This window comes from Pinus tabuliformis, chromosome Q (assembly GCF_031772625.1).
Source record: "Pinus tabuliformis cultivar Carrire ecotype Pingquan chromosome Q, CPIR1, whole genome shotgun sequence".
Lineage (NCBI taxonomy): Eukaryota > Viridiplantae > Streptophyta > Pinopsida > Pinales > Pinaceae > Pinus > Pinus tabuliformis.
In genome coordinates this window covers 1,352,480,047-1,352,504,026 of record NC_142296.1, presented here as the reverse complement: position 1 = coordinate 1,352,504,026, position 23,980 = coordinate 1,352,480,047, and the positions used below count along the sequence as shown (strand labels likewise).

Below are 23,980 nucleotides of genomic sequence, written 5' to 3'. Positions count from 1 at the left end.
AATTAATAATCCTATCGGCCTCTCTTTGTACCTTTTGGGACAATTGCTAGTTTTAATTTAATTATTAATAATTATTAGATTGATGGTAGTGATTTAACCTCCATGAAATATTTTGAAATATTTTTAAAAGTAGTCACTCATCAACGATTGAGATTTATCTCAAAAGTAGAGATTCCCTTTTAATTAAATTAATTAATTAAAAAATGTGATATGACATGTGCCATAGAAGCATGAATTATGATTTTTTGGGCATATGGTATTAATAAGCCATGATACTAACTTATAGTATTGCAATAAGGCCTATTTACAAGTTAAAAATATCCATGGTTGAAATTTTTGTTACCATATGGTATTAATAAGCCATGATACTAACTTATAGTATTGCAATAAAGCCTATTTACAAGTTAAAAATATCCATGGTTAAAATTTTTGTTACATGTTTTTTATAAATGTATATATGTTTATTTATATAATTAATAATAATGGCTAAAAATCTTGTTACATGTTTTTTAAATATGTATATATGTTTAAATCATTTATATAATTAATAATAATGATAATGATTTTTTTTTTGTATCCTAGAGGAACCCAACAACCCACTTGACATGTAACTACTAGTAAACTTCTGGGGTCTCCGACTTGTCCTCCTCTTCGTAAACCAAGTCACAATCGGAGGGGGGGGGATTGAACCTTGGATCTCTCAATTTTTACAGATTTCACATTACTTCGACCACCAATTGAGCTGAACATGAGACTATAATGACAATGATTTAAAATAAGATTATAATCTAGTTAACTTTTATGATTTTTTTTTTTTTTTTTTGATAATGTGAAATGTATCATACAATAAATGCTTTGATACATATCAATATTTACCAATCTATTTTAAAACAAAGGTTTCAAAATTTAATTTTATTATCAATAATTATGAAGATGATGGTAATTATGAAGAGGATGGTAGGGATTTAACCTCCATGAAATATTCTAAAATATTCATTGTAGTATACACTAATCAAAGGTTGTGATTTATCTCCCAAATAGTTATGCTCTTTTTACCTTTTAATTAAATTAATTAACTAAAAAAATGTCATATGACGTGTTATATGAAGTGAGCTATGATTTTTTGGGCATGTGGCATTGATGAGCCATGATATTGTAACAAATCCTATTTAAAGATTAATAATCTACATAGTAAAGTGAAAGTAAATCTTCATGCTTAATCTTGTTCCATGTTTTTTTAAATGTATATATGTTTAATTATTTTCATAATAATAATAATTTAATTAGTTTTTTTTTTTTTTTTTTTTTTTTTTTTTTAGCAAGATGAAATGTATCATGAAGTAATTGTTTTGATGCTTATTATGGATTAATACCTATTGCCATTTACCAAACATTTAATTTATATTGTTGAGCCAATTATTAGGTGGATGATAGGGATTTAACCTTCATGGAATATTCTAGAATATTTTTAGTAGTATATAAAAATCAAAAGTTGAGATTTTTCTCCAAAGTAGTTATGGCATTTTGCCCTTCTAATTAAATTGATTATTATTTTTTTCCCATGAAAGGAAAAATACCGCAATTTCATTCATTTGAAGAAATGATAAAATTACATTCTATATAGCACAACATGAGCACATTCATTGAGAGTTTGAGTAAACAAAATTGTTGTGGAGCCTCATGTGTTTCTTTTAGACTAGTCCCATCTTAAGATCAAAATTTACAACGTTACATATATCAGGAAATTTCGAAACATAAATGGAAAGAAATTTAGATATCCCTCCTGTTAGAGGATGCTATTTGTGAGACTTTGTAGCATGTAAGAGGGTTGCTCAAACAAAAACCATTGTTGTAGAGATTTTATGTTCTTATTGCCCTTGTATAAAGATCCTTATCTGGCCTATGATGGAAGGCAAATGAAGATGTACAACTTTACTGTTCCATTATCTTCCATGGACCTACTTTGATACTTAGCCCCTTTTTTTAGAGATGATCTGCTTCCTTGTTTTGCTCCTTGTAGATGTGAGAACATGAAAAGAAATTAAATGAGTCTTTAAGCCATATTGTTTCTTTCAAGATAGGCAAGAGTAATATATTTTTGCATGCTTGAGTTTTTATTAGCCAGTTAATAATTAGCATGGAATCCCCTTATACTTGGATATGAGAGCAACCTTTTGCAATTGTGAAGAGTAAAGAATTTTTGCAAGCCAAGATTTCATCTTGATTATTAGTCCTTGTGTCGAAGCCCATTTTGACATGAAATAAATGGGATTGTGAGAGGAAGAGAACAAATCCTCCTCCGTTGGTCTGCGTTGTGTTACTTGACGCTCCATCAAAAAATGCCCGTGGCTTGGAATGATTTGGACTTTCTGCAATTATCACTCTAGGAGGGCTACTCCTTTTTCGTGTAGAAAGTGTTCAAGGATAACTAAAGCTTCAACATCAATATGGTAAGGAATGAAGGCTTATTCTAAAATATGCCTTTGTTCCGGGTCTACCACACCCCCAACATATGATCATGGGGAGCGCTTAAAGGCACAATAAGACAGATTGGAAAGCCAATCCCTCCATCCCCCCTCAAAGTCCCCTCCTTCCCAAACCCCTGAATGACCCGCAACATTTTCACACACATTCCAAACCTATTGGAAGAATGGGTACATCATGAAGATACGTTTAGCTGTTTCATCATTGTTTTTGCAAGGAGAACACCAACTTGGTCCAATCATAAATCTTCTTTGAAGAACATCCTACGCAGGAACCCTATTTTCCATCAAACACCACATGAATAACTTCTATTTAGTGGGGCACATAGATTTCCACACCGCCTTCCACCACCACTTGGATTCACTAGTGGCTCTGATAGCCATTAGAGAAATGTATCTCGGCTCAAGGGTATAGGAACCAAAGGGAGAAATGCTCCAAACTAGTTCATCTTCTCGATCTGACAACCAAATATGACCAACTATTAGAGCATTCAACTAACCACTCCATGCCTCTCGAAAATCCTCCTCTAAGCCCAATTCTTTAGCTGAGAACCATCTTTGGCTCCATATAGATGAGTTTGTAGGGTTGGCGATGTGAGCAAGTTTGGAAATACCTCTCTTTTTTGAGTGATCAATTAAAGGTTGGGGAAGAATATGTCCTTGTCCACTTTCTGGCCATGGGTTGAGGCCAATTCTCACCCTATCCCCACTGCCAAATTTCCATACCAGCTTGTTGTTGATGAGGTCGAAGGAATTAATAAATGCCCTCCATATCACTAATATTTTCACTCGCAATTTATCCACCCTTCTAATCTAGTCTTCCAACAAGCTTGGGGCTATGCATTTTTGTGTAACTACTATCGTCCATAGACTTTGTGTTGCGATTAATCTGCATCCACACTAGGCCGCCAATGCTTTTGAAAACAAGGAAATATTCTTCAAGCCCCATCATCCTAGGAGCTTTGATAGAGCTAATTTGTCCCATTCAACGTAGGGAAGCACTACTTGCTCTTAATTCCTCGACCATAATTAAATTGATTAATTAAAAAAATGTCATGAAAAAACTATCATATTATGAGAGTTATGGTTTTTAGGCATATGGTTTTGATAAGCCATAGTATTGTAACAAAACCTATTTAAGATTAAGAATCTTATTCCATTTTTTTCAAATGTATATATGTTAAAATAATAATTTTATAGCTATTTATTAGTAATAATAAGTTATAATAAAGTTATAATTTAGTTGGTTTATGAATTTTTTAATTTTAGCAAGGTGAGATGTATTATAAAGTAAGTGTTTTAATGTTTATTATGGATTGATGTTTATTGACATTTACCCACCATTTAATTAAATGGGTGGGCTAGTTATGTTGATAGACATGTCTATTTTGACACATGGCTTCCATAATTTTAATTTATTAACAATAATTATTAGGCGGATGATAGAGTTTTAACCTCCATGAAATATTCTAGAATAGTTAGTAGCATATAGAAATCAATAGTTGAGATTTATTTTTAAATTAGTTATTTTCTTTTAAGCTTTTACCCTTTTAATTAAATTGATTAATTAAAAAATTATCATATGAACAAATGCCATATGAAGTGAATTATGGTTTTTTGGATATGTGGTATTAATAAACCATGATATTGGCCTAGTATTGTAACAAAGCCTATTTAACAATTAAGAATGTCAATGATAAAGTGAAGCTAAATGTTTATAGTTAAAAATCTTGTTTCGCCTTTTTTATGAGTGCATATATGTTTAAATTATATTAATTCTTTTTTATGAGTGTATATATGTTTAAATTATATTAATTCAATGTGACTTCTTCCAAAAAAAACTCTTTATACATTACATAAATTAAATTATTATTTAGTTAATTTTAATGATTTTTAAAATTTTAGCAATCCATTATATCAAAAAATGAAATAGTGAATTGGTAATTCATTGGAGTAAGTTGGGTGAAGCCCAACATTAAACCCAATGCCCACTATATCTGTAAGATTAAATCTAGTAACCACTATTTTTTTATTTTTATTTTTATTTATTTATTTTTTTTTAGAGAAAAAAACATCATGGATTTATATTAAGGAAATATAAAGATATGCAATACATTATATTTTTTTGGGGGCTATGAGATGCCCAAAACCAGATACTATATAGTGGAACAGATTTATCCAATTCACGGAACCCTGAAGCAAAACCTTACCCATATCTTCTTAACAGATTAGATTCAGTACATTCAGCAGCAGAAGTAAAAAGACACTAAGGAAAACTTGATAAGTCACATTCGTATAGAACTGAAGCTCAGAGAACTCGCTTGCCTTACTATGGAGAGGAGTCACATTCCGTTGATACTGAAATCCTGAATAAGAAAGGAGATTCCATCATGCATGACTGATAAAGAGCATAGACCTGGCGGCATGCCAAGACCATCCTTAGAGAGGAGATCAGCCTGGACGTTCCTGGAACGGGGGATATGCTGAAAAGATATCTGGTTCATTGAGCTCCGAAAAAACATGATTCGGCTTAGCCATCCAAGGAGGTGAGGACTGTTAATGAGGCCCATTCCATTTACATGATCAATGAGCGATTTCGAGTCACCAAAGATTGAAATAAACTGGATGCCTAAAAAGACACAAAAGGCGAGCAGCCCTGAGAGTGCCCGAGCCTCGGCCATAGTGTTAGAGCTGTATCCCCCATGCCAAGATAGTGAATATTGTAGGCTGTCATCTATTACAATGAAGACTCCGCAACCGCAACTATTGTTTCGTTCAGCTCCATCAAAGAAAGCAGCAGGAGCCTGAAAGGGATAGATATCCTGCATCTTTTTACAAACTTTTTTTGACTGTACATCGCCCCGTTGAAAAGAGTCGTAGCATGCCATAATGCGCTGTAGGATTGAATTGAGAGGCTCCTTTGATTCTTGAAAGATTTGAGCATTTCTCCATTTCCACAAAAACCAACAGGTTATGATAAACAAAGATCTCCAGGATAGACTTTGCTCGCTCCACCATTTAAAACCATCCTGTACAGAAGGAAAGATAAGGTAATGAAAACCAAAAGACAAAGATAGATCATACCAGATATGGAGAGACGAGGCACATTGGAAAAACATATGCAGGTTCGATTCCTCTGCGTTATGGCACATGACACATCTGCTTGGGCCCTGCCAGTTTTTCCTTTGGAGGACTTCCCATGTTAGATTCCCGTTTCTGAATACCAACCATGAAAAAATAATCATTTTAAGAGGACATCCTGCCTTCCATAGGCAAGGAGGGAAAAGCAGACCAGAATTTGGAGCATGGACAGAGATCATTGTTGCATAAATATCCTTTACACGCACTGGCAGTTTAGCTTTTGGGAGAGACCAGATCAAAAGATCCCTGGATCCCGATCGAAAAATCCCCAGACTATTAAGCCGCTCTTTTACAGAGATCTAGAGTGGGAGCAACGATTGCGGCAGGTTCAGGTCCTCCCCATCCTTCCATACTGGGATAGAGTCTGACCATGATTTTATCAATTTGTCCCAAGAAAAGCATCTCGTTCTATGAAGGAAGCATACCAACGGAGGAGGAAAAGAGAAATCCTGTCCATATAAAATAGAGTCAAAGCCAATTAGCATGTTGGATCTCGAGAATAGGTTCCATCTTAGATTTTCCAAGAAGAAAAGGTGAACTTTCTTGAGACTTAGCCAAATTGTCGAACCCTTTCTTACACCAATGGATCTTCTTCTGTACCAGTATTCTAGGTTCCTGCCTTTCAAGTATTTCATCCTTATAACCTTGATCCATGGTCCATCTCCAAAAATGCCTCTGTAAAGAGACTTACAAAGGAGCACATTTCCGAAAGAGCGCATGTCTAAAAGGCCCCAAACACCAGCCTTCCTAGGTTTTGAAATTGAAGCCATCTTAACTAAGTGAATCTTGCTCTGAATTGATTGGCCTCTCCAGAGGAAATTGGCTGCAAGGCTGGTCATTTTGTTAATGATACTAGCAGGGAGAAAGAATATATGAGCCCAATAGTCTGCCAGTTGAGATAGGACTGCCTGCACTAAAATGAACCTGCCAGCTAAAGAAAGAAACTTAAACTCCCAACCTGATATCTTTTTATAGAATCTGTCCAATAACCATTGCCAGTCCCCTTTGGAATTACCCTTAGCCTTTAAGTTGAATCCCAAATATTTAATCCCTTCCTTGATCGAAATCGGAGCAATGCCCATCAACTCAGAAATCCATAAAATGATTTCCATGTTTGTGTCATTGTGAAACAAAGAAGATTTAGCCTTATTAATAACCAGACCAGTTGCTTTCTGAAATTTTTCAAGGATTTCGTTTAGGCAAGACCAGGAAGCTCTACAGAGCATAGCAAAAATGAGGACATCATCAACGAAGAGGTTGTGAGATAAGGAAATGTTCTTGCATATCTTGACCGGGCGGCATCTCTTTTCCTCAACAACCTTGTTAATCTGTAGGCTGAGAGAGTTCATTACCAGGATAAAAAGCAGAGGGGAGAGGGGACAACCTTGTCGAAGACCTCTCTCCGCTAAGAAGAAAGACGAGGGTATTCCATTTATGATAACTGAATATCTGACATTCTCGACACATGACATTACCCAGTTGATGCCCTGTGATTTCAGCCCAATTTTTGCCAACAGAATTCTTAAGAAGCCCCAGTCTACGCAATCGTAGGCTTTTTGCAGATCTATCTTAAGAATAGCCGCATCCATTTTGTTTGACAGCATTGAGAACAAACTTTCCTGAGTCATGGCTACTGCATCCAAAATGATACGGCCTTTTAAGAACGCATGTTGGTCCCTTGAGATGAAGGAATTCAGAGTGGGCTTCAGCCTCTCAGCTATGATTTTTGAAATAATTTTAAACATGATATTGCAGAGCGATATAGGCCTAAAATCTTGAAATGAGTCCGACCTTGCCTTTTTAGGAATTAGAGCTATCAGAGTAGAAGAAATAACACTATGAATACTTCCTGACATCCGGGAAGCCTCCACCATCCGCAGATCCTCTTTAAAAAGGTCATAGAAGTGAGAGAAAAATTCAATGGGCCATCCATCCGGCCCAGAATCTAATAACCACTATGACACCAACAATTATACCAAAAATTTATAACTTAACAAGAGCCAAGACTAAAAAACAAACACCTAATATAAATCTTATCAAAAAATTTAAAACTATACAAAATAGAGTGCTAAATTATCCCATTAATTTATCTTTAATTTCGTGAACATTAAAATAATTTATTTCTTTCTTCCCTAATATCCTAGTTTATTCCAATTTATATGTAATATCCTAGTTTAATCACACGAGAAATAGGCATTCGATAGGGACTCCATAAATTTTAAACCCCACGAAATTTGAAACGAACTTCGCGTATTTTGTTCCCTTCCCTCCAACGGTGTATTGCCTCGCTGGTGGCGGAACAGATGTTGGCAGCTGCCTGTGCTTCTATTCAAGCCTGCTCTCTACTTCACACTTCCACTGCGAAACTTCAGAGGTACCTAGAACAAACTTCACACATTTATCATTTATCCCGGTTAGGTTGCATCATATTGTTAAAATTATCATTTCCCGCAAATGCAGAAACTATTACTGCTCTATAACTTGGGCTAATAGGTAAAAATATCAAGTTCCGTGCACTTAAATTAGGCATTCTCCGGTTTAAATTTACAAGAAACTAGCTGGAAAGACTCATGGCAGTTTTCATCAAGCTGGAACAATGAAATGGTTAGATGTTTTGCTGAACTGTTGAGTGGGCAGAGGTTGGAAATTTCGGTTTCAATTTTGATGGGTCATTTCACTTACCAGGGTGTTACCAAGACTGTTAAATTTATTGGGTTAGTTTGAAAATTCTGTTTATTTGCTGAATAGGTCGTGGTTCAGTGAAGATTGTGGCATGCCAAGCCATCCACTCAGGTTCAGTTTCCCGGAGGCATGAACTAGCAGTGGGGGCCAGGTCCAAGTCCTACGTCTTCTGAATATTTTTGATGGGAAGTAAACGGAAGTGCTTGTGTTTTGTGGTATGCCCCTCGAGGGCCATTTAGCGTGGCAATCGGGCTGCTTGTGGTGCTGGACCCCTTAGAGCAAGTGGTAATGCTTCGCTTGAGTTCAAGGAAAGCACTCCAACAGAGAAATGAAGTATTAAATAATGCTTCCTTGTACTTGCGCGCCAACGCCCAGCATCCGCTTAGAGGTTGGATTCTGTGTCTTACTGTAATGACAAATGCCATGCCCAGCCTACTGTTATGGCAAACGCAATGCTCAGCCTAACTTAACAGTCATGAAGACCTCATTATTTCATGTGTGAAACATACTACACTTATGGGGAATTGAATCCTGGTGGGGTTACTATCACCACTCCTTCTTGGCCCACTAGTCAAGTTACAGTGGTAACTTCAAAAGAGAAAAATAAGTTTGTTAATATATTGAAATTACGTCGTCGTGGCTACTGCCTATAGAAACCATGGGAAAATTGCTTATTGTTTATAATACAGTTTTGAGGGAGTAGGCAGCTCCAAAACAACAGTTGAACAGCTAAATATAAAGCAAAGCATGACAGAAGAGTTAAAGGGTAAGTGAATGGGTTCTTTTCCTGGAGGTGGGTGAGAGCGCATGTCTAATTCTTTATCAAGGTCTTATGTTTGATTTTCATAGCCTGTTTCCATTTCTGTTACACCGAACGAATCTCTCTTGTTGACAAGAGCGATCTCCCTAGATCTTAGACAGAAACTAGAAACAAACAAAGAATCAAGCTAATTCTTTCCCTGAATCATAAGCTAACAAGGTGGGAAAAGGAAATTCATACCTTATTACAACATGCTTGATGAAGACCCCCCTTTGTGCTTCAATGCAGCTGCTCCATGCTTGAATCTAGACCTGCACACATGGAAACAACAAAGGATCAAAGGCATATGAAGCATAAATGATTCAATAATTCAAACTAGTGATCAAGGAAACTAGTAACAAACATCATTCCAATGGACAAGTATAAATAATCATAAGCCATTCATGAAATTGATCAATTAAGCCATTAAACAATGAAGTGAGAAGAAATGCTTGTTTGTATTAATTTCAGAAACATGAAGGAGCTACAAAACCTTTGCCTTGATGTTGTGAAGCTCCTTCGATTGATCTCAATCCTCTCCAAGAATGATAAGATCTCCAACTTGATTATTCCAGCATAAACTTATTCTCAGCAACCTCCCTCAATTCCCCCACTTATGGCTTGATTAATAGGCCAAAAGGAAGTAGTTTGAGATCCTTAGTCCAAGGATGAGATCCACTAAAAGAGGGATGAGGGCTCCTTGAAGAATGGGAATTAGTTCCATAAAAAATGAGGTTAGGCTCGAATAAACATGAGTTCGAGGCTTTTTGTTGGGAATGATTCGCCCAACAATGCTTCTAGATCTCACTTTTTATTTTTACTTTTTATTGATTTACCTGTGCAGTTTTTGTTCAGAAACAGAGCATAGTTCTGTGTAGTTTACAGTGGAATAAATTGCATATGTGTGGTTTTTGTTCAGAAAAATTGTGCAGATGCTCAAAAGCAGGGTTTTGTACCATGAGATCTAGAAATTCAACTTTCTTCAAGGTATATAAGTTGTTGACTTGCAAGGGAGTGTTTCATGACACTTGGATGGATGGTGAGAGATCCAATTTTGATGATCAGTTTCCTAATGCGACAAAATGACGTGTAACAAATTGCCCCCTAAAGTGCAAAGTCAGAAAGGTTTGAGGATTGAAGTACTTTATCATATCAAGGATTGGATCAGAGATCATGGTTGGAAACCTGCAACAATCAATCAAGGATTACAATGCAATATAATAATCATCACTGAGGTAGGCATTCCCATACTCAGAACATAAAAGTCTTAAAGCACAGTATGGAAATACATCATGTCAAAGTAGATATAGGATGGATGCAACCATCAAACATAAAACTCTCTGTATAATCATGAATATAAAACTCCTCGCAACCTGGATGGATGAAACTAGATCCAGGGTCTTGATCTCCATCTCTCAATCCATAGTACGAATCTAGCCATGCGAGTAAATGTCTTGAAGTCGAACATGGTAGAAACCACTTGATTACTAGTCAATGATGTGAACCGTTAACAAGTGCGAGAGAAACCACCAATAATGACAATGGCTCTCATACAATCAGTACAATCTATGAAGTGTGAATAGGTTATCTGAAGTCGAACACTCATAGAATCGTTCGATTGAAGGCCAATGATGAGAACCTGTCGTTGAAGGCGAGAAACCTGCCATTAAGGCATGCAGGCCTCAAGGTACTGAAAGTTTCTAGATCAACTTCCTAGATAATGAGCTGAAGTCGATAGGAATCGATCCGTTGCAGAAAAGCGTACGACACGAAACTCATGTCAAGTTTTGAAGAACAATTTGCAAGGACTGACTCAGGATGACCAACGCGATTGAAGGCTACAAATTGCAAGGTAATTTGAATTGAAGCTTAGACTTCTCTTGAACATATTGGCGACACTACAAAATGACTTGGCAGCATTTGACTTAATGATAATACCCAAAACCAACTGAAGACTTTCAATAAGGTTCGATTAACTGTGAGACAAATGGATTCCCCAACCCGAACAGATATGTGACAGAGTGTCATGTTCAAGAGCGACATACTGCCTGAAATACAAGAAACAAACTTTTCTTCTCAATTTTCCCCCACCATTACTGGCAAGTACCTCTTTATTTTTTACAAACTTGAGGAGGATAACATATGCTTGTCCTATAAGCTCATCCTTCGGATGAGTCCATTCTAGTATTTTTAACGAACCCTAGGAAGGAGTGGTTCGGTCTTGTCATGCTTAACGAGTCCTATACTGTGTAATTTTTTCGAGTTCAGTAAAAGGGTAACTCGATGTCGTTTTCTTTTAAGAGTTTGAAAAAGACACAAAAAGGAAACTCATTTAGTTCTTTTACTGTAAAATTTTAGTGAGCTCGGAGAAAGTAAAGCTCGGTGTTTTTCACTTTTAGGGAGTTAGAAGAAAAACATAAGTAAACTCTATCATGTTCTTTTTCGTACATTTAGTCTCTCAAGTCCAAAAAATGATAAAATAATACAAGAGAGAACTCTATTGACCATGTTTGATCAACGTATACATTTTTCGTAAATAGTCCCAACTCAGTCCGTAAAAGGGGTAAACTTATACTGAGTGGACGGTTGTTCATTTACTTTTACGAGTTCGAACAAGCAAGTACTTGACAATCTTTTTGTTTTGAAAGAGTTTGAAAGGGCTTAAAAGAGGACTCCATGGTTTCGTTTTTTCGTAAGTTTTAACGAGTTCGAAAAAGTGATAAAAATATACTCATCTTACCGACTTTCAATTTAATTAACGAGCAGGAAAAGACAGAAAGAACTCGGCATTTTCATATGTGTTTTATGAGCATGAAAAGATAGCAAAAGAAGCTCAGGATTTTCATGAGTTTAACGAGTCTTGAAAATAATAACCGAAATGGACTTGAGATAAGTTTCATTTTTACACAAGCTTGAAACAAAGCAAAATTGTGCTTGAGGGTGGTTTCATTTTTACACAAGCTTGAAACAGAGAAAACTGTGCTTGAGAGTGGTTTCATTTTTACACAAGCTTGAAACAAAGAAAACTGTGCTTGAGATAAGTTTTCATGCCCCCAGCATAATGACTGCAAGGGCACATGCCCCCCAAACTTCATTTCATTCACCTGAGTAGACTACAAGTTACTAATAGGAGGATGAAATGAAGGCTTGTTTACGAGATCAGAAAGACTCGACTTAACATTTATGAGATCTAGTTAAAGACTCAACTCAAATAGGGGAGGATTTGTTTCATTTTTTAACGAGCTTGACACAGTAAAATAACTATCCTCAAAAGACCCTGTTTCATTTTTTAACGAGGTTGACATAGGAAAAGAACTATCCTCATCAGGCCTGTTCCATTTTTTAATGAGGTCGACACAGGAAAAGAACTATCTTCATATGACATGTTTCATTTTTTAACAAGGTTGACACAGTAAAAGAACTATCCTCAAGAGACCTATTTCATTTTTTAATGAGGTTGACATAGGAAAAGAACCATCCTCATGAGACCTATTTCATTTTTTAACGAGGTTGACATAGGAAAAGAACCATCCTCATGGATCTGTTTCATTTTTTAATGAGGTTGACATAGGAAAAGAACCATCCTCATGAGAATCTGTTTCATTTTTTAACGAGGTTGACACAGTAAAGGAACTATCTTCATAGTGACTTGTTTCATTTTTTAGTGAGGTTGACACAGCAAAAGAATCATCCTCATAAGGCTTGTTCATGGCTTCCATATGGAAGAAACACATGACAAGGTGATGTAGGAGCATGTGACTTAGAGGAAAAAATCTTCAAACATATTCCAAAAATCCAAAAAATTCTACAGGCAAGGGAGTGGGGTCCTTGAGCCAGCGAGTTTCATGCTTTTCTAGTTTAAGATAAAGATAGAATTAAGAATAAAACCATGTTGTAATAGTCGCTTTATGATAAGCTGTAGTAGCTTTATGGCTTTAAATCACTCTGTGTAAAAGACATGCTTTTGTATGGATAAGGACCAAGAGGGCTTATCTATTATTTATAATTAAGAAACAACGAGACTCTTAGAGTTAATAGAGCCTGGAAGCATTATCATCTGCAAACACCTCTCTCTGTTCATCTGAATTAATGGTTCTCTGTTAATTAATAATTGTATGCATGTATCTGTTCAATTGCTTTCTTCTGAGTTTGAATATCGATGAATTAGCCTTATTTTCCAATTGATGCTTAGGCTGAAGCTTTTAGAATCGTTTTTCCTTCATATCGGTGAATGTAGGTTCTTGAATCGTTTTATAGAGTTCCGTGGCCAAACTCTGCTTTACATAGAGAAATCGATAAAATCACTTAGCCGGAGCATAGTTCCGGACCTGAAATTCTATTAGATTTGGTTCATACCCATATCGGGTCCGAACCAATATCGCATCGCAGAACCTCAAGTGGAGCAGAAGACCATTGAAAATGCCGAACTCCGATAGCGCGACACTACCGGAGCCGAAACATTATAGGGAGGCTTTAATAAGTTATCGGGTTTGCGATTGTTATTGCATCGCAAGGTCGGAGCAGGAAGAGCGAGGCCTTTGGAACAGTGGAGTCGCCGATTGCAATCTCCGATAACACCACGTGTTATCGCATTGGAGAAGGAGCGTTGAAAGGGGCCAATAGTGTATATTGCGTATAAAGCAATACTTTGAATATTACTGCGCCGATAGTGTAATTTTTCGGAATTAACACAAAGCTTGTTTATAAGCTGCGACAGTGGTTTAAAGCATCGACAGTGTATTTTGTTCCTTTGGAACAAAATCCTCGCTGATTGTGTTTGCATTGAAAACGCAGTTTTCTCAGTTAAAAGTGTGATAGTGTTTTTGTGTAATTATTTTGGAATTACAATCCCGATAGAGGATAAGGGCTTTGTGTAATAAATTGCGCCGATAACAAGGGTTGGGTGCCAGACCATGAGGCTGTCAGTTTAACAATAAATGACTGATACGCCAATTGAAGCAGAGGGAGAAATTCGGCCAGATATTGAAGAAATTGTAGCCAGATTTGCGATGTTGTCTATATTACCTGCACCCAGGCCACCATTAGTGGTATCAGAGTAGCCAATTGACATTGGATTGAATCTCAGAAGCAGGAGAAGGAAAGTTACTATGGCTTTCAGATTTGGAAGAGGATGAGGACGTGGTGGAAGAGGACGACCTGTTGCAAACGCTGAAGTAATGGAAGCTGTGTAATAGATGCAAGCTAGATTGGATGCATTAACAACAGGCAAAAACATAGATGATGGAGATGTTAGTGAACCTAAGGTTGAAGCTGCAGAGGAGGAAGCTGTAGCAGTTACTCCTGAGATGAGGTTCTTTCAGTCAGTGTTGAGATCCACGGCTAGGCCAAAGACTGAGGTATCAATATATGAAGGAGGACTGAATCCAGAAGAATTAATAGACTGGATTAATGGCATGGAGAAATTCTTTGACTATGAAGAAACAGAAGATGAGAAGAAAGTGAAGTTTGCTGTCACCAAGCTAAAAGGCCATGCAGCGCTTTGGTGGGATGGTGTGCAGGCAGAAAGGAAGAGACTTGGCAAGCAACCAATCAAGAATTGGAGCAGGATGGTAGCAAAGTTAAGAGGTAAGTTTTTGCCAAGTAATTATCAGCAAACCTTGTTCAGGTAGATACAGAATCTTAGACAAAGGTCTTTGACAGTGAAAGAATACACAGAGGAATTTTACAAGGTAAGCATAAGAGTTGGAGAAGCGCAGGATACAGATGAGAAGGTGGCTAGATATATGAATGGTCTTAGGATGGACATTCAAGATGAGATAAGTCTACTGTCTCCTAAAACAGTAGAGGAAGCTTATCAGATAGCACTGAAAGCTAAAGAAAAACTCATGAGGAAGCAGTCTGCCAGAGGGAGAGGTGCTTTCTGAGGAAGGGGAAGTCAAGGTGCTAGAGGAAGATCTACAACACCTAAATATGGAGCTAGCAGCAACTCAACCCAGCATGCACCCACAAGAGGTTATGCAAGAGGCAGTGGGAGTTTTTCTAGAGGAAGAGGAGGTAGAGGAAGAGGAAGAGAAATAAGATGTTATAGATGTAACAAGCTGGGACACAGAGCTTTTGAGTGCCTAGAGAATGCAGAAACAAATCAGAGGAATGCCATTGTTGCTCAAGCTGAGGGAGAAGCAACAACAACAGTAGTGGCAGAAGAAGAAAATATATCAGAGAGAGGAGAATCTTTGGTAGTTAATAAAGTTCTGCTCAAGCCAACAAAGGAGATGGCTGAACCATCACTAAGGAAGACTTTGTTCAAAACTGTGTGTAAAGTGCAAGGTAAATGCTGTTAGATGATCATTGATAGTGGCAACATTGATAATCTGGTCTCTACAGAAGTGGTGGAGAAATTGAAGCTGAAAACAATGAAACATCCAACACCTTACAGGGTGTCATGGTTGCAAAAGGGATATCAACTGTTGGTAAATGAACAGTGGGAAGTGGAATTTCAGGTGGGCAAGTATAAAGATAAAATTGTATGTGATGTGATGCCAATGGATGTGTGTCACATATTGCTTGGAAGACCTTGGCAATATGACAGAGGAGCCATACATGATGGGAAAAGAAACACCTACAAGTTTGGAAAGGATGGTGTCAATCATACGTTGCTGCCTCTACAAGAAGAAGATGTACCAGGAAAGAAGACTGATCCAAAAACTCTGTTACTTGGAGGAAAGGAATACTTGAAGCAGATTGAAGAAAATGAGGTAAATTTTGCTGTAATTTGCAAGCCCAAGGTAATAATGATTTCTACTAAAGTTTCTGATTTACCCATTGAAATTCAAGAAATGTTGGAGAAATATTGTGATATTATTGTTGATGATTTGCCTAATGAATTACCACCCATTAGAAGAATCAACCATCATATAGATTTGATACCTGGAGCAAGTCTGCCTAACAAAGCAGCTTACAGAATGACTCCTATAGAAATGAAGAGGCTAGGAAACATGTGCAAGAATTGCTTGACAAAGGGCTGATCAGAGAAAGTTTGAGTCCTTGCGCAGTACCAACGGTGTTGAGTCCAAAGAAAGATGGAGGCTGGAGAATGTGTACAAATTCAAGAGCCATTAATAAAATCACAATCAGGTACATATTTCCTTTGCCTAGAATTGAAGATTTAGTGGAATGCTTGAGTGGAGCAAAGTACTTTTCAAAACTAAATCTTAAAAGTGGGTATCATCAGATAAGAATAAGAGAAGGGGATGAGTGGAAAACCGCTTTTAAGACAAATGAGGGACTGTATGAGTGGAGAGTAATGCCTTTTGGGTTGTCAAATGCACCAAGTACATTTATGAGACTAATGAATGAAGTTCTTAAAGAGTTCATTGGTAAGTTTGTAATCGTATATCTGTGCGATATATTAGTTTATAGCAGGTCTAAGCAGGAATGTCTTACAAAGGCTGCAACAAGAGAAATTATTGCTGAATTTGAAGAAGTGTTCATTCATGAAAGAAGAGCTAGTGTACTTGGGTTTTGTTATTTCTGCTGAAGGTTGAAGATGGATCTAGAGAAGATCAAGGCAATTATGGAGTGGCCTTCACCCAAGAGTGTTTTTGAGGTAAGGAGTTTTTATTTTCTTGCTAGCTTTTATAGAAAATTCATCAAGAATTTTAGTAAGATTAATGCACCTATTATTGAGACCATAAAGAAGGACAAACAACCATTTAAATGGACTACTGAAGCAGAGAAAAATTTTCAGCTGTTAAAGAAGAAAATCATTGAAAAGCCTATTTTGGTTCTGCCTGATTTTAACAAACCTTTTCAAGTGAAGTGTGATGCCAGCAGAGAAGCAATTGGAGTTGTTTTAAGCCGGGAAGATAGATCAATAGCTTATTTTAGTGAAAAGCTAAATGATTCCAAAAAGAAATATTCTTCTTATGATAAGGAGTTCTATGCAATTGTACAGTCATTAAAGAAATGGAGGCATTATCCAATGTCAAAAGAATTCATCCTTTATTCAGATAACCATGCACTACAGTTTATAATGCAACAGTCAAAGCTTAGCCAGAAACATGTTAAATGGGTAGAATATCTCCAAGGTTTTCATTTTGTTTTGAAGCATATAAATGGCCAATCAAACAAAGTTGCAGATGCCTTAAGTAGGAGAAATGTATTGCTTCAAGAAAGTCAAATCCAAGTGTTGGGTTTTGATTTTTTTAAGGAATTATATGAAATAGATCCAGATTTTAAAGAGGCATTTGAGGCTTGTAAAAATCCTGTTTTGATGGATAGGAGTAGATGGTTGGATTACTTCTTACAAGATGGATTGTTGTTTAAGAAAAATCAGTTGTGCATACCAAACTGTTCAATGAGGGAGAATTTAATCAAAGAAAAACATAGTGGAGGACTTGCAGGACATTTTGGTGTAGAGAAGACTTTTGAACAGTTGAACATATTTTATTTCTAGTCAAAAATGAAATCTAAAGTGGAGAAGTATGTGAAAACTTGCAAAGTCTGTCAATATGCAAATGAAGGAGCCAAAACACATGTTTGTATATTCCATTACTAATTCCAGATAGGCCTTGGGATATGGTAAGTATGGATTTTGTGTTGGGCTTACCAAAGACTCAAAGAGGTAATGATTCAATTTTTGTTGTAGTGGACAGATTTTCAAAAATGGCACATTTTATTCCATGTTATAAAACTAGTGATGCTTCTCACATTGCTAATTTGTTTTTTAAGAAGATTGTAAGATTGCATGGGTTGCCCAAAAGTTTTGTCTTTGATAGGGATTCCAAATTTGTTGGACATTTCTGGAGGACACTATGGAAGAAGCTGGGAACTAAATTAAGTTTCAGTTCTGCCTATCATCCACAAACTGATGGACAGACTGAAGTGGTGAACAGGAGTTTAGGCAATCTTTTAAGGAGCCTTACTGCAGAACATCCAAAGCAATGGGATCAAGTGTTAGCACAAGTTGAATATGCATATAATGACTCACCTAATAGGAGTACAGGACAGAGTCCATTCCATATTGTTTACGGAATGCATCCAAGAGGAGTAGCTGGGTTAAGAAACTTGGGAAAAGAAGAGATGAGAAGTGCATAGGGTGAAGATTTTGCTTCAGAAATGCAAGCAATACATGAACAAGTCAAGCAACAGCTGCAGGATAGCAACATCAAGTACAAAACCAGAGCAGGTATGAGGAGAAGAGAGGTGAACTTTGAAGTTGGGGATTTGGTTTTAGCACATCTCAGAAAGTAGAGGTTTCCAAGGAGGGAGTATAATAAATTGAAGTTCAAGAAAATTGGACCGTGCAAAGTATTGAGGAAATTCTCTGCAAATGCCTATGAAATTGAGTTACCCCTTGATGTTGGAATATCACCAATTTTTAATGTTGCATACCTGTATAAATATGAAGGTGAAACTGCAGATGATACAACACAAGATCAAGAGATCCAAGAGATTGACTGGATAAAACAGTTACCTATAGCAAAGGAGTTGCAACCAGAAAAAATTCTGGACAAGAAGGTGTTTAAGAAGACAAGGGGACGGGAGTACTTCCAGTATTTGGTAAAATGGAAGGGACAGCCAACCGCTGAAGCTACTTTTACAGAAGACATGCTATAGAAACTGGGCAGTTTTGTAGATGAACTCATGGACAGGAGCCAATGAAGAATTTTGTCCTCAGGAGTCTGATGCAGGAGCATGTGACTTAGAGGAAAAAATCTTCAAACATATTCCAAAAATCCAAAAAAATCTACAGGCAAGGGAGTGGGGTCCTTGAGCCAGCAAGTTTCATGCTTTTCTAGTTTAAGATAAACATAGAATTAAGAATAAAACCATGCTGTAATAGTCGCTTTATGATAAGCTGTAGGAGCTTTACGGCTTTAAATCACTCTATGTAAAAGGCATGCTTTTGTATGGATAAGGACTGAGAGGGCTTATCTACTATTTATAAATAAGAAACAATGGGACTCTCAGAGTTAGTAGAGCCCGGAAGCATTATCATCTGCAAACACCTCTCTCTATTCATTTGAATTAATGGTTCTTTGTTAATTAATAATTGTATGCCTGTATCTGTTCAATTGCTTTCTTTTGAGTTTGAATATCGATGAATTAGCCTTATTTTCCAATTGATGCTTATGCTAAAGCTTTTAGAATCGTTTTTCCTTCATATCGGCGAGCGCAGGCTTCTTGAATCATTTTATAGAGTTCCGCGGCCAAACTCTGCTTTACACAGAGAAATTGAAAAAATCACTTAGCCGAAGCATAGTTCCGGACCTAAAATTCTATTAGATTTGGTTCATACCCATATCGGGTCCGAACCAATATCGCATTGCAGAACCTCAAGTGGAGTGGAGGACCATTGAAAACGCCGAACTTCGATAGCGCGACACTACTGGAGCTGAAACGTTATAGGGAGGCTTTAATAAGTTATCGGGTCCGCGATTGTTATCACATCGCAAGGTCGGAGCGAGAAGAGCCAAGCCTTTGGAACAGTGGAGTCGCCGATTGTGATCTCCAATAACACCACGTGTTATCGCATCGGAGAAGGAGCGTTGAAAGGGGTTGATAGTGTATATTGCGTATAACGCAATACTTTGAATATTACCGCGCTGATAGTGTAATTCTTCGGAATTGACACAAAGCCTGTTTATAAGTCGTGCCAGTGGTTTAAAGCGCCGACAATGTATTTTGTTCCTTTGGAACAAAATCCCTGTCGATTGTGTTTGCATTGAAAATGCAGTTTTCTCAGTTTAAAAGCGCGATAGTGTTTTTGTGTAATTCTTTTGGAATTACAGTCTCGATAAAGGATAAGGGCTCTGTGTAATAAATTGCGCTGATAACAAGGGTTGGGTGCCAGAGGAAAAAACCATGAGGCTGTCAGTTTAACAATAAATAATTGATATGCCAATTGAAGTAGAAGGAGAATTTCAGCCAGATATTGAAGAAATTGTAGCCAGATTTGCGAGGTTGTCTATATTGCCTACGCCCAGGCCACCACAAGGGACACCCCTTGATCATGGCTTCCAAAAGGTCTTCATCAGATGGAAGAACAATTCTCTGGAAGTAACACATGTCAAGGGGATCGATAGGGATAAGAAAATCATATTCAAATGCCCCTATTGAATTTTTGACTATGTTGGTTACTGGATCTAAGTAAAAAGAAGTCAAGTAGACAGTGAGAGGCTCGCTTGCATCAGTAACTGAAAACATGGGACATGTTGCCACATAATTAACCCGTGGCGGGGTAGGTACCACTTCCATATAAGGAACATTCAGGGGTGTCGTATGATTGGTAGTTGAAGCAAGATCAATGTATGAAAGCTGATCAACCGTCACAATGTTTCCATTGTGAGGGAAGGACATCGTACGAAAGAGTGTCAATACGACAACTTTCATATCATAAACATACTCTCGCCCAAGGAGCAAATTGAAATCTAATGGACCTTGGTCTACCATAAGATCAATACAGATAGTTTTACCTTCCAGAGTAATAGGTAACTTAGGAAGGATCCCTAAAGGTTCACTAATTGTTATGTTAAAAGCTAACAGATTCTGTGTAACAGGCACAAGCTGAGGGGAACCCAAAGCTTGCCAAGCAATCGAGGATAAAATATTGACAGAAGCACCTTCATCTACATTGGTGCGACGCACATTCTTACCATAAGCCTTCACAATGATTTGGAAAGGGGTGGAAGAAGGAAGACGAGGTTCTGTCAGTCTACTCCAATCAAAAGAAATAGCCTCATTAATTGGATGGGGTTCAAAAGCAATAGACTAAATGCTCCCATGTGTAGAAGAATTTGAAGTAACATGAAGAACCTGAGCAGTATGAAGTTCACTCTCTAAAGGGAGAGTGGGATCGATCGAAGATGGAATCGATTCGACCACTTGATCAACAAATAGTCCATCAACCTGAGTGATACATGTTTCACCCTCCAATGGAAGAGTGGGATTGACTGTACTTGGATTTAGATCAATCACTTCGTCAACTGATGGTAGATGGGGAGAAAGTTCACGGTAATTAGTTGGAAGTTGTTGTTGTGAAACAGTAAGTTTTTCCAACAATTTTGAGGCTTCATCCATGTGAGGGCAAAGGTGACTATGATGAGTCCCTTTGCATAACTTACAAGGAAACTCGACCTTAATTTTTTCCTTAGAATCTAAGAATCACTGGTTGATGGATCAACAGTAAGTTGATAAGAATTATTTGACCATACTTCCAAAACCTTAGGAATACCAGGACAATTAATAAGGAAGTGGTCACCCTTACAAAGCTTGCAAGGGTATTTTGGCTTACGATGCATTGTAGAAGTTCCCTCAACATTACCAATACTTACGACCATGGTTGGTTGGTTGACTACTTTCTTATCTTGCTTCTTCTTCTTCTTCTTAGTCACTTGGTTACTAGCATCAAGGCTTTTACCAAGCAAAGAAGAAGAAAGGGAGGACGACATGTTGGATGAAGAAGGTAAGGGTCAACAATAGGTTGGTGATGTTGAGATGGAGAACTCGGTTGAGGTGAAAAACTCGGTTGAGCTAGTACAATTGGAGTATTTGGAATTAAAGAAGTTGAGAACAACCATACAGGTAAACCTATCATGAATCCAGGAAGTGACAATGTAGCCATATAAGGAGGACCGACATTTCCAAGATTGGGAAAAGGACTAGGATTCTCGTTAATGGGGTTTCCTTGGTCGGTAACTTCTGGATGGGTAGCCATTAGATTCAATCCAAATAAGTTTTATTATTAAAATTAAATAATATTCACAATCCACACCTAAGGTCTTGTAAAAAGTAAAAACAAACAAGGTAACACACGCTAAAAAATCTAGGAATTCAAACCATACAAACTTACTTTTCACAGAGATCAATATTTACTAGTTGGTGATGAAATCCAACGTCGTAGAGATCAAAGTGAAAAGATTTATAGATATGAGTGTTTGGAACCAGTTACCCTGACAACCTGCTTAATGAAACAATCTGGTGCAAGTAACTTTGCTTATGCCATCTGGAGCAAAGATTACCCTCCAAAAAATCCAAGTGAGTCTAGTCAAAGTTTGTTCCAGGTACAACAGGACCTTCCTTTTGCCATCGCCTTAGGTAGAGCCCTAGGATGATAGTCACTAAGTTTACCAAATACAACAATTTTACTTGGGGGGATAGTCGCAGATCAGACGTACACGTAAGGGCAGAGTAACAAAGCTCAATTTCCTTGAAAGCTCCTCAACGTGATTAATTGGAAGTTTACTTTCAAGTGACCCCAAGTACCTTTCGACATCGTTGTAATACGTGCAAATCGATCTATCATAGCCAATGAAGTGGGTATGATCACCTCACCAGATCCGACATGATCTCGTGCTTATAAGAAGAGCTTCCCAGAGCAAAATGGAAATAATTAGATTTTCTCTCCCTAACTCAAGATTCTATTGTTCGTTTGTAGCTTTGGAAAGTTTACTTCCTTTCCTATTCCAAAGCCCTACAACCTAATCTACTATAGGTGGAAAGAGCCCTAAAAATAATAAAAATTCTAGATGAATTTTATTAATGTTGTGTTATTAAGCTGTTATTTACTCAAAGGGTAAATGGACGTGAAACTGATGGTATTATGACTTGACCAAAAGTCTAATGCATCAAATATGAAATCTGTAATCTTTTCATTTCGATGAATTCTAGCTAGAGTAAGTAAAGATGTTCTTCTTTAAAATATTAACTCCAAAATGTACCACTTCTAATTTTTCAATGCAATTCAAAGCTCTAAGTTGTAAACCACGCAATGTAATATATGCATAATTTGCTTGAAAACTATGCAAATGTAATCTATGCACAATTTTCGTGAACACTGTGCAAAGGTAATCTATGCACAATTCCCGTGAACACTATGCAAATGTAATCTATGCACAATTTTCGTGAACACTATGCAAATGTAATCTATGCACAATTTTCGTGAATACTATGCAAATGTAATATATGCACAATTTCATTCATGAAATGAGAATTCTAACCATGCAAATGTAATCTATGCAAGAGAATTCTTCAAAACAAACACAAGATGATTTCAAAGCAGCGAAAGAACAACACGACTCTTTCCCTTCACTAATACAACTAAAGAACCAATCGAGTGTAAGTAACGGAAATCGGGTGAAATTCCAAAGATTAAAAAATAATAACACTCAAAGGCGATTAACACTTAGACACAGTTCAGCCTGCGATTGAGGGGTTTTTATTTTTTTTGCAAAATGAAAGCAAAAACATCCAAAAATTGTTAAGAAACTGAGACAAATCTTTGAGCAATGACCAAAAAAATTCAAATTCAAAACACCCAAAGATGCTTGATTGAATGTTATGAAATCAACGCTTAAAGTGTGACTCTAATTAAACTTCAGTACTGGAATAAAAATGACTCTTGTTTTCAGTGCATCACAAGAAGTACATCTCATCAAAACACTAATTCTTGAGAAACCCTACCTTTCAATCCTTGAAAACAGACAAATCTCAAGAAAACTCCTTCACAACACTCGATCAAACACACAGAGACTGACTGGAGTCATAGACAAATGTAATGAAACCTTAAAAACAAAAATTCAAACTTTAATGAGAGCAAAAATCTATTTTTCAAAAAATTCTCAGAGTATGAGTAGGTAGATATTATAAACCAGTGCGCATGCGCAAGTTTCTTAATACACAAATTGCGCATATCTGCGCTCTGTTTCTAAACAAAAACCACGCAGGTCGAGAAACTTAAAGAAAAAATAAAAAAGTATCCAAACAAATCACAAAATCTGAAAGATCATTAACTTGTCAAGACTCAGATAAAGCTATCAAAAAAGGTTCGAGAATAAAAAACAAAGAGATGGAAGAGAACAGGACGCTCTCCAGTATGGCTGCCAATTTGTTACGCCGGACAAATCCCTCTTGC

At 37.0% G+C, this 23,980-nt stretch overlaps 1 protein-coding gene across 2 annotated transcripts in view; it reads left to right on the top strand.

The window, feature by feature from the left end:
- The first annotated feature begins 7,819 nt into the window (after positions 1 to 7,819).
- The window catches only part of ARP (apurinic endonuclease-redox protein), a 197,351-nt gene continuing 181,190 nt past the window's right edge, over positions 7,820 to 23,980 (top strand). For both annotated transcript variants that reach the window (XM_089386334.1, XM_089386335.1), the window contains exon 1: positions 7,820 to 7,998. In XM_089386334.1, the coding sequence (XP_089242460.1) occupies positions 7,928 to 7,998 (71 nt within the window). In that variant the 5' untranslated portion in view covers positions 7,820 to 7,927. The remainder of the gene's footprint in view (positions 7,999 to 23,980) is intronic.